The sequence below is a fragment of the Micromys minutus genome (assembly GCF_963924665.1).
Source record: "Micromys minutus genome assembly, chromosome: 16".
Lineage (NCBI taxonomy): Eukaryota > Metazoa > Chordata > Mammalia > Rodentia > Muridae > Micromys > Micromys minutus.
The window spans coordinates 40,422,104-40,435,106 of NC_137985.1; the positions used below are offsets into that span (position 1 = coordinate 40,422,104).

At 43.5% G+C, this 13,003-nt stretch overlaps 1 protein-coding gene across 1 annotated transcript in view; it reads right to left on the minus strand.

Moving 5' to 3' along the window:
* Positions 1-12,572, minus strand: part of HTR3B (5-hydroxytryptamine receptor 3B) — a gene marked incomplete at both ends in the record, with an annotated part of 28,369 nt that extends 15,797 nt beyond the window's left edge. The window contains 2 exons of the mRNA XM_080930657.1: positions 6,995-7,155; positions 12,533-12,572. Coding sequence (XP_080786783.1) covers positions 6,995-7,155; positions 12,533-12,572 — 201 coding nt within the window. The remainder of the gene's footprint in view (positions 1-6,994; positions 7,156-12,532) is intronic.
* Positions 12,573-13,003: the final 431 nt, after the last annotated feature.

Consider the following 13,003-nt stretch of genomic DNA (forward strand, 5'->3'; position numbering starts at 1 on the left):
AGATTATCTCTATAATCAGATTTCCCTAAGGTACTCATAATACTCAGAAATTCGAAGACAAGACTGTAGGCTTTTCCATAAACAAAACAGGAGGCAGACCAGGAGAAGGGAGGAAAGGAGCCATGATGGGGGTGGGGCTGCGAGCTCTTCATTCAGATGCGAAGTTGCCAGCAGCTGGCTGCTGGTAGAGGCATCTGACAAGTTCGCTGGTTTGGACAGAATCTGTGAGTGATTTTTATCAGATCCTTCAGAACTGTTTGCTGTGTGGCTGCAACTAAAGTCATCTAAACTAGCGGTGACTCACTCATCAAAGTATAATTGGTGACATTTATAAAGTGTCTCTGGAGTGACCTAATCATCAATAGAGATAATCTTAGAATGAGTGTTTCTTAATTCGCTAGCAATTTTACAGTATTGATCTAGCATCTTAGAAGTAAAATATATTACAATGCATGCGGTGGGGACTAATAAAAGCAACAAAGTCTTTCCATCTGAAAAACTTTCCATCCAGGCAGTGGTGGCTCACACCTTTAATCCCTGTCCTTAGGAGGCAAAGGCAGCTGGATCTGAGTTCTAGGCCAGCCTGGTTTACAGAGCAAGTTCCAGGACAGCTAAGGCTACACAGAAATACCCTGTCCCAAAAACAAACAAACAAACAAAAACCTTATAACGAATTTGGGAATGTAACTTTTGGTTATAGTTGTTTCTTGACATGGGGTCTCGTGTACCCCAGACTGCCCTCAAACTTGCTTTATAGCTGAGATGGCATTGATTTCTTCATCCTCTAGTTTCTACCTTTAAAGTACTGGCATTACAAGTCTACCTGACTACAAATGGCAAAAAACAGGAAATTCACCAATTGACCATGCCCAGTGAGAAACACAGATTCAGGCCAGGTTTCAGGGCACATAGCTGTAATCCCAGCACTCGAGGGGTGGAAGTAAGAGCATCAGACGTTCAAAGTCAGCCTTGGCTACTCGGTGAATTTGGAAGATAGCCTGTGCTATCTGAGACCCTTTCTCAAAACAAGCAAACAAAACGACAACAAAAACATAGATTTAGGTGGGTCAAAATGAGAAAGACATCATTGTTACCTTGGAGAGCTGAGAGAATTTGAAAGAGTATGAAGGAAATGGAATGAAAAGCAAGGGCCAGGTTCCTCAAAATACTGAGAAATACAAGACAAGGCAAGGCTGTACAAAGGATTGAAGTAGAAGTCTAAGAACTTTCCCGATAGCTAAAAGTTGCTGTATCCAAGTGAGATGTAGTGACCAGTACTCAAAGGGGTGTTTGGTGGCCAGACAGACAAGACAGCTCAGTTAGCAAAGTGTTTACCTCATTGTCGTATAGAGCTTGTCAACTTGAGACATCCTAACAGGAGAAATCGCAGCTGAGGAAATGCCTCGATCAGATTGGCCTGCGGGCATGTCTGAGGTGTGTTTTCGTAATTAAGAATTGAAGGAGGGCCCAGAAGGATGTGGGTGGTATCATTCCTGAGCAGGTGAGCCTAGGCTGCATAAGAAAGGTAACGGAGCTGGCATGGTGGTCTTTAATCTCAGTACTGAGAAGCAGAGCCTGGTCAACATAGTGAGTTCCAGGATAGCTAGGGCTGTGTGGAGGGACACTGTCAAAAGGAAGAAAGAAAGAAAGGAAGGAAGGAAGGAAGGAAGGAAGGAAGGAAGGAAGGAAGGAAGGGGTAAGAGAGGGATGGAGGGAAGAAGAAATAAAGGAAGGGAGGGAAAAGGGAAGAAAGAAGGAAGGAAAAGGAAAGGAAAGGAAAGGAAAGGAAAAGAAAGGAAAGGAAAGGAAAGGAAAGGAAAGGAAAAGAAAGGAAAAGAAAAGAAAACCAAGCAAGTCTGGGGAAGCAATCCAGTAAGCTTCAGTTCCTGCCTCCAGGTTCCTGCCTCTAAGTTTCTGCCTTGGCTTCCCTTGATGTTGGAGTATAACCTATAAGCTAAGCAAACTCTTTTCTCCCAAGATGTTCTTGGTCAGTATTTTATCACAACAACAAAAAGCAAGCTAGGACATTTATGAACATAAAGACCTAATTTTAATTCTCAAAACCTATATTAAAAGAAACACATGCTGGAAGCAATGCTCACTCTTAAAATTCAAGAGCTAAGGGGACAGAGACAGGTGGATTTCTGGGGCTCACTGGCAAGCCAGCCTAGCCTACCTGATGAGTTCCAGATTAGTGAGAGACTCTTGTAATAGAAAGCAAACAAAGTGGAAGGCATCTGAGGATGATAGCTAAGGGGCCTGTGATATGACTCACCAAGTAAAGACCCAATGTCTGACAACCTGAGATCAATCTTTGGGACCTATGTAATAGCAGGAGAAAACAAACTGGTTGCACATTGTGGCTAAAATAGAGAGAGAGAGAGAGAGAGAGAGAGAGAGAGAGAGAGAGAGAGAGAGAGAGAGAGAGAGAGGAGCACCCCTACAGTTTGCATACATGCTTCAACACATACCCATGCAAAAGAAAATTTACTCTAATTATGAGATATTCTAAACTAATCTAGTAACAAATAAGACTACTTTCATGGTGAGGGTGGACATGTCTTCAGAAAACTAATAGTGTTTCCTTACCTACAATAAATGATTCTACTAAGTGATATGATTGTACTTTCTTTTGCCAAGGCAGGAAGAGCTAGATTATAAAAGTTCAATTTGATGTGCTTGTTCCAAAGGAAAATATTAATTTAAAGACTTTGTATCTTTTTAGAGATTGATCTATTTATTTATTTCATGTATGTGAGTACTCTGTAGCTATCTTCAGACTCACCAGAAGACTGAATCTGATCCCATTACAGATGGTTGTGAGCCACCATGTGGTTGCTAGGAATTGAACTCAGGGCCCCTGGAAGAGCAGTCAGTGCTCTTAACCACTGAGCCATCTCTCCATCCCTAATTTTATATCTTTTCTATATTCATCTGCAAGTAAACTTCTGAAGGGAGAACTGAGAAACTCTATTTTAATCTTATGAAATCAAAAGGAGAAGACTAAGGAAACGTCTAAGAGTCATCCTAAGCCCTTCTCGGGGCTCATTATCCCCCTGCTCTGGGGTTTTGCATGACAGCTCTTACTGTGTGCCATTTATTTGCTTGTTTGTTTGTTGACACAGAATTTCTTTCTGTCTCTCAGGCTGACTTCACACTCACAGCAATCCTCCTGCCTCAGCCTCCCAAGTGCTGAGATCACAGATGTACACACCATGGCTGTTACATTGGGTGTCTTCATTAAGATCATGTTTCCCCCTGAACTCTGGGAAGCAGGAGGGTTGCAATAATCTATCAATAACGACAGGGTAAGGAATACTATCTCTTTCAAGCCAAGTGAAGCATCAGCTGCGAGAAATTAAGTCTCCAAAATTCTGGTTCAATAACCAATTAAAAAGAGACTTTAAAAAAGAGGGACCTTAAAGGAGGCATCTATTAGCAGTGTGAGTGATACTTAGCCTTTTGTGCAGGAAGAGGTCTTAGCATTAAATTAAACTAAGATCATAAGGCTGCTACTTTTACTAGCTTATGGGAAAATCAAACTGAGAAAGGTGAAATTTAAGGCTGGAGGGATTGCTCAGTGGTTAAGCCTGCTCTCCCAGAAGACCTGGATTTGATTTCTGGCACCCGCATGGTAATTCATAAGTGTCTATAACTTTGGTTCCAGGAGACCTGATGCCCTATTCTGACCTCCACAGGTAATAGGCATGTTGGTGATATACACACAAAGATGATCCACTCATACACATAAAAGAAAAAATAAATGAATCAAAAAATAAAACAAAATAAGAAAAGTGAAATTTGTTGTAAAAGGGGGAATTCGGGGAGTACCATTGATTGGTTAAGCAACTGGATCTGTGGGTCTTAGATTGGTGCTAAGCTTGCCATGCAAGACTGGCCCTGAACTCCTGCTGTTCTTGTTTCCAGAGTGATGGGGATACAGCATGGACCACTATGCCCATAGTAGGCAGGAGGCTGATACAGGAGGATGGCCACTAGTTCCAGGCCTGGGCAACATAGCAAAGTGCTGGTCTCAGAGAGAGACAGAGGGAGAGAGGCAGAGGGGGGGGGGCAGAGAGAGAGAGAGAGAGAGAGAGAGAGAGAGAGAGAGAGAGAGATATTGTATGTTATCACTAAGATCTCAATAGAAAAAGTGGTCTGGGTCTGGGGCAGAAGAATCATGAATTGAAGGTCATCCTCAGCTACATGGTAAATTCAAAGCTAGCCTGAGCTACATGAGACCTTATCACAAATAACTAAAACAAAATATTAAACATGCTTAAAATATCTTATTCTTTTGAATATTTATTAAAAATGTATGTCACCCAAGATAGGGAAGGAAATTAGAAATAGAAGAATTAAGAAATCATTCTAGAAACCAACAGGGCGTAATGTTGATAAATGCATGAGATATCACCAATTAAAGCGGGTTTTTAAACCAGAAAGAAAAATCAAGAGCAATGACCTAGAATACTACGGAGCCACAAAAGGGAGTGGACTGTCATTATGTACAGCAGGGAAGACTCAAAGACTCAGAGAAGTGACATGGAGGGGCAGTTCATCTGTGACTGCCACATCGTGGGGGGGAGTGAGAGAGAAAGAGAGAGAGAGAGAGAGAGAGAGAGAGAGAGAGAGAGAGAGAGAGAGAGAGAGAGAGCTAACTTCATTTAAAAAAAGAAAGTGTAATGAACTTTCTGGCCCGGATTTGGGTTTTTTTTTTTTTTTTTTTTTTTTTGCCTGTAATCTCAATCATGGGAAACGGAGGTAGGATTTGCTAAGACTTCCAGCTCAGTTTGGGCCTACATACTAAGAACCTGTCACAAGACAAAACAAAAATTAAAAAGTATCAAATGTCAAAAGGTCACGTGTTTGTGGTTCCAGTTTATGATTTTTCTTGGAGAAATACAAAGCTTGAGAGCAGGGTTGGGGACACAGCTCAACGGGTAATCCACTTGTTACAGAAGAGTGAGGGTGTGACTTGTGATCCTAGAGCCCACATAAAGACAGACACATTAGCAAACACTGTAATCACAGTTTTTCTGTGACACAATGGAGCCAAGGAGACGAGGACCCCCAAAAGCTCATGGACCAGGCGTCTGCAGAGATGAACAGAGAGACCCTGCCTCAAATTCAGTGAAAGGAAAAACACCAATACCCATGGTTGTCCTCTGACCTGTCTACATGTGCTGGGGCATGCATATGTCTACACACATATACACAGTTTGTGGTCAACTCAGTGGGTGCCATAGGTGGAATTTACTGGGAAAAAAAAAGACAGGAATACCAAAACCAGCACCAGAGAGCCCTGGGCTGGTGGCACACTTGTGAAGCTTTGTAATGGTGGTGTTACACGAAGAGGACTGCTAAGGTTTACATATTGAGTGTCCTCCAAGGGACAGTGTGTGTGCCTGCAAGTTTTACACCAACTTGACCCAAGTTAGAGTCATCTGTAAAGAAGGATTCATTAAGAACATGCCTTGTAGTATAAACCTGTAGGCAACTCTGTAGGGTATTTTCTTTCTTTTTTCTAAACATTTTCACCCACATAAATTTAAGATTTATTTATTTATTATATAGAAATATACTATAGCTGTCTTCAGACACACCAGAAGAGGGGATCAGGTCTCATTACAGATGGTTGTGAGCCACCATGTGGTTGTTGGGAATTGAACTCAGGTCCTCTGGAAGAGTACTCTGTGCTTTTAACCACTGAGCCATCTCTCCAGCCCTGGGTATTTTCTTGACTGATGACTGATGAGAAGAGGATCCAGCCCACTGTGGGTGGAGCCACCCCTAGACAGGTGATACTGTGTTCTATAAGAAAGCAGACAGAAGAGCTGGAGAGATGGCTCAGTAGCTAAGAGCACTGGTTGTTCTTCCAGAGGTTCTGAGTTCAATTCCCAGCAATCACATAGTGGCTCACAACCATCCCCAATGGAATCTGATGTTCTCTTCTGCTTCCGTTTGAAGACAGTGGCATTGTATTCATATATGTAGAAGAAGAAAAGAAAAAGGTTTCTATAGCATCTCCCACCTCCAGGTTCCTGTTCTTGCCCCAACTTCCTTCAGTCCCAGAGTGTGACCTGGAAGTTGTAGTATTTAAAAATAAAACGAAACAAACCCCTTCCATCTCCAAGTTGTGTTTGGTCACAGTGATAGGAATACAACTAAGATAATGTGTCAAATGTAGACGCTCATTAAACCTTTAAAAGGTGGGGCCTGGTAAGAGGTCACTAGGATATGACAATGAAGGGGAACTGGACTCCTCCTGCTCTTGCCTGTGTAAAGTGAGTGGCTTTGCTTCATGTATTTTCCTGTGGTATGTGCAGCTGAAGGCCCCAAAACAATGAAACCCCTTGGCCAAGGAAGGGAACATCCAAAACCATGAGCCAAAAATAAACATTTTTCTTGATAATTTTTTTGTTTGTTTGTCTTATTTTGGTTTTGAGTCAATGTCTCAAATGAGTCCTTCTTCCTGTCCTTAGCAAACAAACTAGAAAGGCTCTTTATAAATTCATTGACAACCAAGAACCAAGGCAGAGGCTTTCTTTCTTTGTTTCCATTTTGTTTTTGTTTTCAAATTTCAGACATTACATAGTGGATCTAGTAAGCATGCCCTCTGACTGGGCAGGTGCTCACAGCTGCAACCCCAGAGCTGGATGTCTATTTAATATACCATTATCAGTGACAATGGGAAAGACAAGTAAGTCAACTTCCTCTCTAAGAATGTAGACTCTGCCTAGTACCAGCAGTTCAACCAGTCTCAGGAACAGAAGAACACCATCCTAACTTCTGTATAAAGTTCGGAGGACAGCAAGAAGTTGGCTGTGGAGATATGCGACCTGTGATCCCACTTCCCAGAAGTCCAATGCCATCCTTGGCCACAAAGTGAATTAGGGGCCAGCCTGGGGTACATGAGACCCATCTCGACCAATCAATTATTCAATCAGCCAGTCGATCAGGACAAGAACAAGCAAGGGCAGATGGTCCTTACCACATCCAATACAGCGTGGATGCAAAGGTCCAGGTAGACAGTGGTGGCCTCAGCCCAGTTGTAAACCGGTCTGACCTCCTTGTGATACTGTCGTAGGAGCTGCCTGGTGAGACGATGCAGAGAGGAATTCCCAGGCTGAGGTGTCGCTGTGCCTAGGATACCTAGAAGAAGAAAGTTGTTGCTGTGAAGATGAAGATAATGAACATCTTTAGGGAGTTGTAGACTACGGAGCCACAGGTCTGGGACACAGTGACTCTCTGTATAATAGTCAGCTGACAGTAAATTCACAGCCAGCCAGAATGCCAGAAGAAGGCATCAGATCGCATTACAGATGGTTATGAGCCAGCATGTGGTTGCTGGGAATTGAACTCAGAGCCTCAGGAAGAGCAGCCAGTGCTCTTAACCACTGAGCCATCTCTCCAACCAGGGCCTCTGCCATTTAAGTGGGCAACTGATCCAGAGCCTGGGAACAAACCAGTAAGCAGTGTTCTTCCATGGGGTCTGGTTCAGTTCCCGCTGCCAGAGTCTTAAGTTCTTGCCTTGCCCTTTCTTAATAAGGGACTGTAACCTGTAAGATGAGCAAGCTGCTCTTGGTTGATGTTGAGAGACCAGATCTTTTGGGCTTGGACTCCATTTTAGAGAACCTTCCTGAGATCTTTTGGGCTCAGACTCCATTTTAGAGAACCTTTGAAGCGGAGTTGGTTACCCACTCCGCCTCCAACAAAACCCACGTGTAGCAACAGTTTCCTCATTATTCCTCCAACAAATCTACACCTGCAGGTGACAAGCCTGCCCCTGATACTTCACTTCCCAACAACCAGGGATCAGGAGGAAAAACAGAGGTAAAGTTTATGGTTTGGCTCCCAGCACCAGCCAATTATGTTAAAGGCCATAATTCCATTACCCTCTCCCCCATCAGATGTGTACCAGGCTTGATACCCGCTTCTTGCCTCTATAAATGCTTGTCAGAAACTGGCCTAGGGGCCCCCTCCTGTTCTCCTGCATCAGAAACAATGGCGTGGCCCAAGCTGGAACTTGAACAAAGAGACCCTAATGCGATTACATCAGAATCAGCTTCTTGGTGGTCTTTTTGGGGTTCACAAACACTTCCTGGCAACAAGAAAATAAACTAAGACACACCCTCAAAAGAGATTGCATCATGAAGATACATGAATTAAGTTAATCTTCAGCAATGCAAACTGTCCCTACAGTTCCATGTCATAGTAGCCATTCAGAGACAGAATTCTGTCTCTATACCTGTAACATACTCTGTTGGTATGATGAAAAAAAATTCACCTTAGTTCAAACATAACCCTGATGTTGGTTTGTGTGTGTGAGTGTGGGCAGGTCCATGTACCCACCTGGAGGACATCGGGTGTCCAGACCTGTCTGTCTTTGACTTGCTCCCTCAAGATAAGATCTCTCACTGAACATGTACTAGCAACCAGCAAGACCATCTGACACCATGTTTTTGTCCCCTACAGTTCAAGAGCTATAAGGGCATACACAACCATGTTCTTACACAGCCATGCTCGGCTTTTCTCATGGACACTGGGGATTCGAACTCAGGTCCTTGTGCTTTCACAACAGAGCATTCTTACCCACGGATCCATCCCCTAGGCCTGTTTTGTTTTTGTTTTCTTTTCCTTTTGATTCCCCATGTGTAATGGACAATCCATTGATCCCAAAGATCTGCATGGTTTTCTACATAATGGAATTAACGAGAGTTCAATTCATGCTTTTTTGTTTGTCTGTTTCCATTGGGGGGGGAAATCTATTTTCTCACACCATCTGTCTTTGGATAAAATGTGCTTGTCAGAAAATGAGATCTTTGCTTTGGGAAAATTCTCCCTGGCTTCAGGAAACAATCATTTCCTCTAGTCCAGGGATCTTGATTTGTTAGAGGAGCCATGACTGGTGTGGAGGCAGGGGAGAGCAAGCAAGAGGAACAAGCAAAGGGGATTGGAAGTGACAGATTTGTGAGAGCTCTCTCAGAACTGCAGAAAGATATTTTGTTCACAGGCTTCGCCCGCCAACCCTTGGGGGATTTGAAGCTTCGATAAGTCGTTGGACTGAAGCAAATTGCACATCTCCTGACACGGTGCAGGATGAAAGCTCTCCACGGTGTCCTGCGTGTGGATTGCCCTATTTTGACGAGCTCCTGACAGTCTGGGAGATCCAGCAGGAAACTGGATGAGATCCCTTCTCCCGGTGCAACAATCCTGTTTGGAGCCATCTCTTTATGGATGCAGCCACCTTCTCCCTGCCACCACAAGCGTCAATTTCTATGATTTATCAATGTCATAGTTGGGGGAGGGTAGGGAGGACACGAGGACCAATGCTATCAGCAATGCTGGAGTTGCCATGTGAGGCTGGAGGCAGCAGTAGATCTGCTCTCATTACCATCAGTACTGGGAACTGAAGAAACGTTTTAAGTCCATGACTGTTCACCCACGGAGAAGCTTAGGCTGGAAGCAGCTATTCAGGCAGGACTAAGGTGGGCGGCTTGCATGGGACATCATTTTTTTAAAGGTTTTTGTGAATTGTTATTGTCAAAACGTGTGGTGTGACTCTCTACCTGAGAACATTTCTCACCCGGGGAAGAGAAGTCAGGAACATCAAACCCGGCTGATCTCCCTACAAAGTTTGCTTTGGGCAGCACCTTTTTTTAGCCTCTCTTGGGAACTCCCAATTCAAGTCTCAGTTGGAGAAATCCTGAAATGGGCATGATTCAACACAGGAAATCGAGGTGGAATTAAAATAGACTTCTGAGGGATGAAGGAGTGTTCCCTTGTAGCCTCTGCTCATAAGGACTCCAGCCTCTCGCTGCTTTCTTACCTAGGAAATCTCCTGTGGATAGAACCATGCTTCCTAGAATGTGTCAAAAGTGTTCGGTAGAAACAGAAAATTCTGGAAGATAGGACTAGGAACAAAAGAGAAAAATCAAAAGCAAATGGACGTCAGCTTACATGGATGTAAAGAGAACAGTGTTCTGGCATAAGCTGAGAGGAAATAATAAATTGCATTTCTACTATGAATGCAAATTTGCGCGAGGAGAAAGATCAATTACGGGAGAGAGATTAAGGATTTAAGTGACCATTAATTAGCAGCAAATGATGCCCCCTTGAAAGCTAATGTGACATTCACACAAGTGCTAAATGACTCAAAGTTCAGGGCTGTTTCCACAGACACCGATGGAAGCTATCGGCTGGCTCAGAAAAGATTCCCAGTCAGCCAACCCTGCCTCCTCAGATGTGATAACCGGCTTCCATTAGTCACATGGATTGTTTCTGTAGAGTAGAATGTGTTAGGGACGGAGCCACACAGTATTTGGGGGCAAAGGGATTTGAAAAGACAATAGGAATACAAAGGCAGGCATGGGGGCACATGCCTGGAATCCCAGCCCTCCAGGGAATCAATCACAAATACGAGGATAGCCTGGGCTACATACTGAATTATAGGCCAGCCCAGACTAAACAGAGTCCCTATCTCAAAAACAGCAGCAGCAGCAACAACAAAACATTCTTCCTTTTTACTTGTTTTTGTTTGTTTGTATTTGGTTTGTTTTAGAGTGTGTGTGTGTAAGGATGGCATAAATACGACAGACTCAATGAGGGTACAGCTGCCCAGGGCCATGGCTTTACAAATGAAGAGGCTGGGGTCAAAGCACAGCTGGTCTGCATTCAGAGAACATCCTCTTAGGCATGACATTATGGTGACCTGGCTGTCTACGAATATTAGGACCAGCACTGAGTAAGCCACTGGAAGGAAAGCCTATACACTGTGTACAGTTCATTGTTGAGCAGAAACAGACAGTGGGGGCTGGAGAGATGGCTCAGTGGTTAAGATCACTGACTGCTCTTCCTAAGGTTCTGAGTTCTTGTCCCAGCAATCGCATGGTGGCTCACAACCATCTGTAATGGGATCCGATGCCCTCTTCTGGTATGTCTGAAGAAGGCCTGAGTCCCACCTTTAGAACCACACAAACAGAGTGAGGTGGTATATACCTATAACCTAGAATTTGAGAGGCAGAAGCAGGAGGGCCAGATTTCAACATGCAGCTACCCAGTAAGTTTGAGGGCTAGCCTGGACTACATAAGGCCTTGAAAAACTGCCTAAAGAATGAACTGACTTGTGTGGATCTTGCGGCTATCGAGCAGTGAAGGTGGAGGTAGGCTAGCCTCATCCCTAGCATACTCTCATCACAAAGAAAAACCCAGTTCTGATAGTTACAAGTCAACTCTGTATTGCTTAGTAAAATGCCTGGTTCTTTGTCATGAATGTCCTCAGAATGATTCCTGAGGAGGGCTTGGTCATTAGACCCCGCTATAGCATTGTTCTTGCCCCACCGAGAACTAAAATCCAACCCCGGTACAAAACATCAGAGGGATTTCTGCAAAGAAATCCATTTGGCATTAATGAAACTCCCTCTCTTTTGCTCTGATAATTAAGACAGGCTTTTATCCTTGAAGTTAAATGTCCAGGATTTTTTTTTTTTTTTTTTTTTTTTTTTTTTTTTTTTTTGTGGCTATTTTTCTTCTCTACCACATAGGGGAAAAATATTTCCAACATTTCCTTCTTCCGTTTGTAAATGTCTAGCTCTCTAGCTACCAACTTCCTTTATTTGTCTCCATAAGTGACTCATTCTACTTCCAGTTTTATTTTAAACTTTGAGAGCTCAGACCCGAGCTCTAAGAGGTGGGTAGGGTACGAGGATAAGATAAAGAAGTGTGCTAGGAGTCACCAACAGAGACAGTTTTCTCTTTCTCTTTACGTACAGTTGGGATGAAGGAAAGAACACATTCCTTTAAAGATTAAAGAATAGGTTTTAAGACAAAGAGAGTGATACATACCCAGTTATGGAAATGAACAACCCATAGATTCTTGGTTTATCCACATTTTTTAAAAATCACTTGCATCCTAACTAAAACAGTCCAATTCGGCGGAATTAATGCCACCATGGATGTATTGTTCCATACATTAAAACACACATAATCTCTGAAGTATTTTGATAGCGATTATGTACTTAAAACTCACATGCTTTTGCATCCGCCTTTAGCCATTAACTGGCCGCTTCTGTTGTTTCTGCGAAGCTGGATTCAAACACTGTGAGATCAAAATGATACACGGCTGAGACAAATCCGTGGGACTCCTTCTCTGCTCTACTAAAGGTTTACAATAAAGCCAAAGCTATCTGGGACTCTAAAACACATTATTTATGCATATCTGAAAGATTGTCCCGAACAACATACATCCCTGGAGTGAACTAGATTTCTTGAGAAGAGGAAAAAAAATTCCCATCAAAGTAATGTTTTGGGGGTGAATTTTCACCTGTGTGGACAGGGTGGGGAGGAGGGGCGTGGCAATGGGGGTGTCAGAGACACATCACTGATCTCTGCAAAGCTTTATAGGACTAGCATTTAACAGATCCTGAATCCAAAAGATCAGATCTGAGGTGTCCCCAGCACAGTATGGACACTCCACTGTGAGAGCTAAGACAGTGCCCTGCCGGGCAGAATCACTCACAGAATCACTTACCTACGACAGCCACCAGGAGGCAGGACCACAGAAGAATCATCGCACTTGCCTATTCTAGGGCAGGTACCAGAGAAGAGGGAGGACTGTCTGCCGGTGAGTGAGCACCGCGGTACCTTGTATCTCTCAGCACCCCTCCACCCTCTTTTCCTGTTTGCTCACTTGTGGTAACCTTGGTGCTATTTTGTAAACATCCGACTGGACAAGGCACATGAGCACCACATAGAGGTTTGGAGATTAATGCCTTCACGAATGCCACAAGCTTCTCCATTTGGCTTTGCCCTAGGATGATGGCCAAGACTCCATCTCCCTCACAGGAGCCAGCTAAGTGAATAATGCAATTTAAGAGGGGGCCCCAAGGAGAGGAAATTCCAGGCTAATAAGATTTCCTTTACAGCCTTTACCTAAGGCAATGTTCTTGCTGGCATCCAGGACCCTAATTTCATTAATAATTGAGATCCAGAAGGCTGCCTT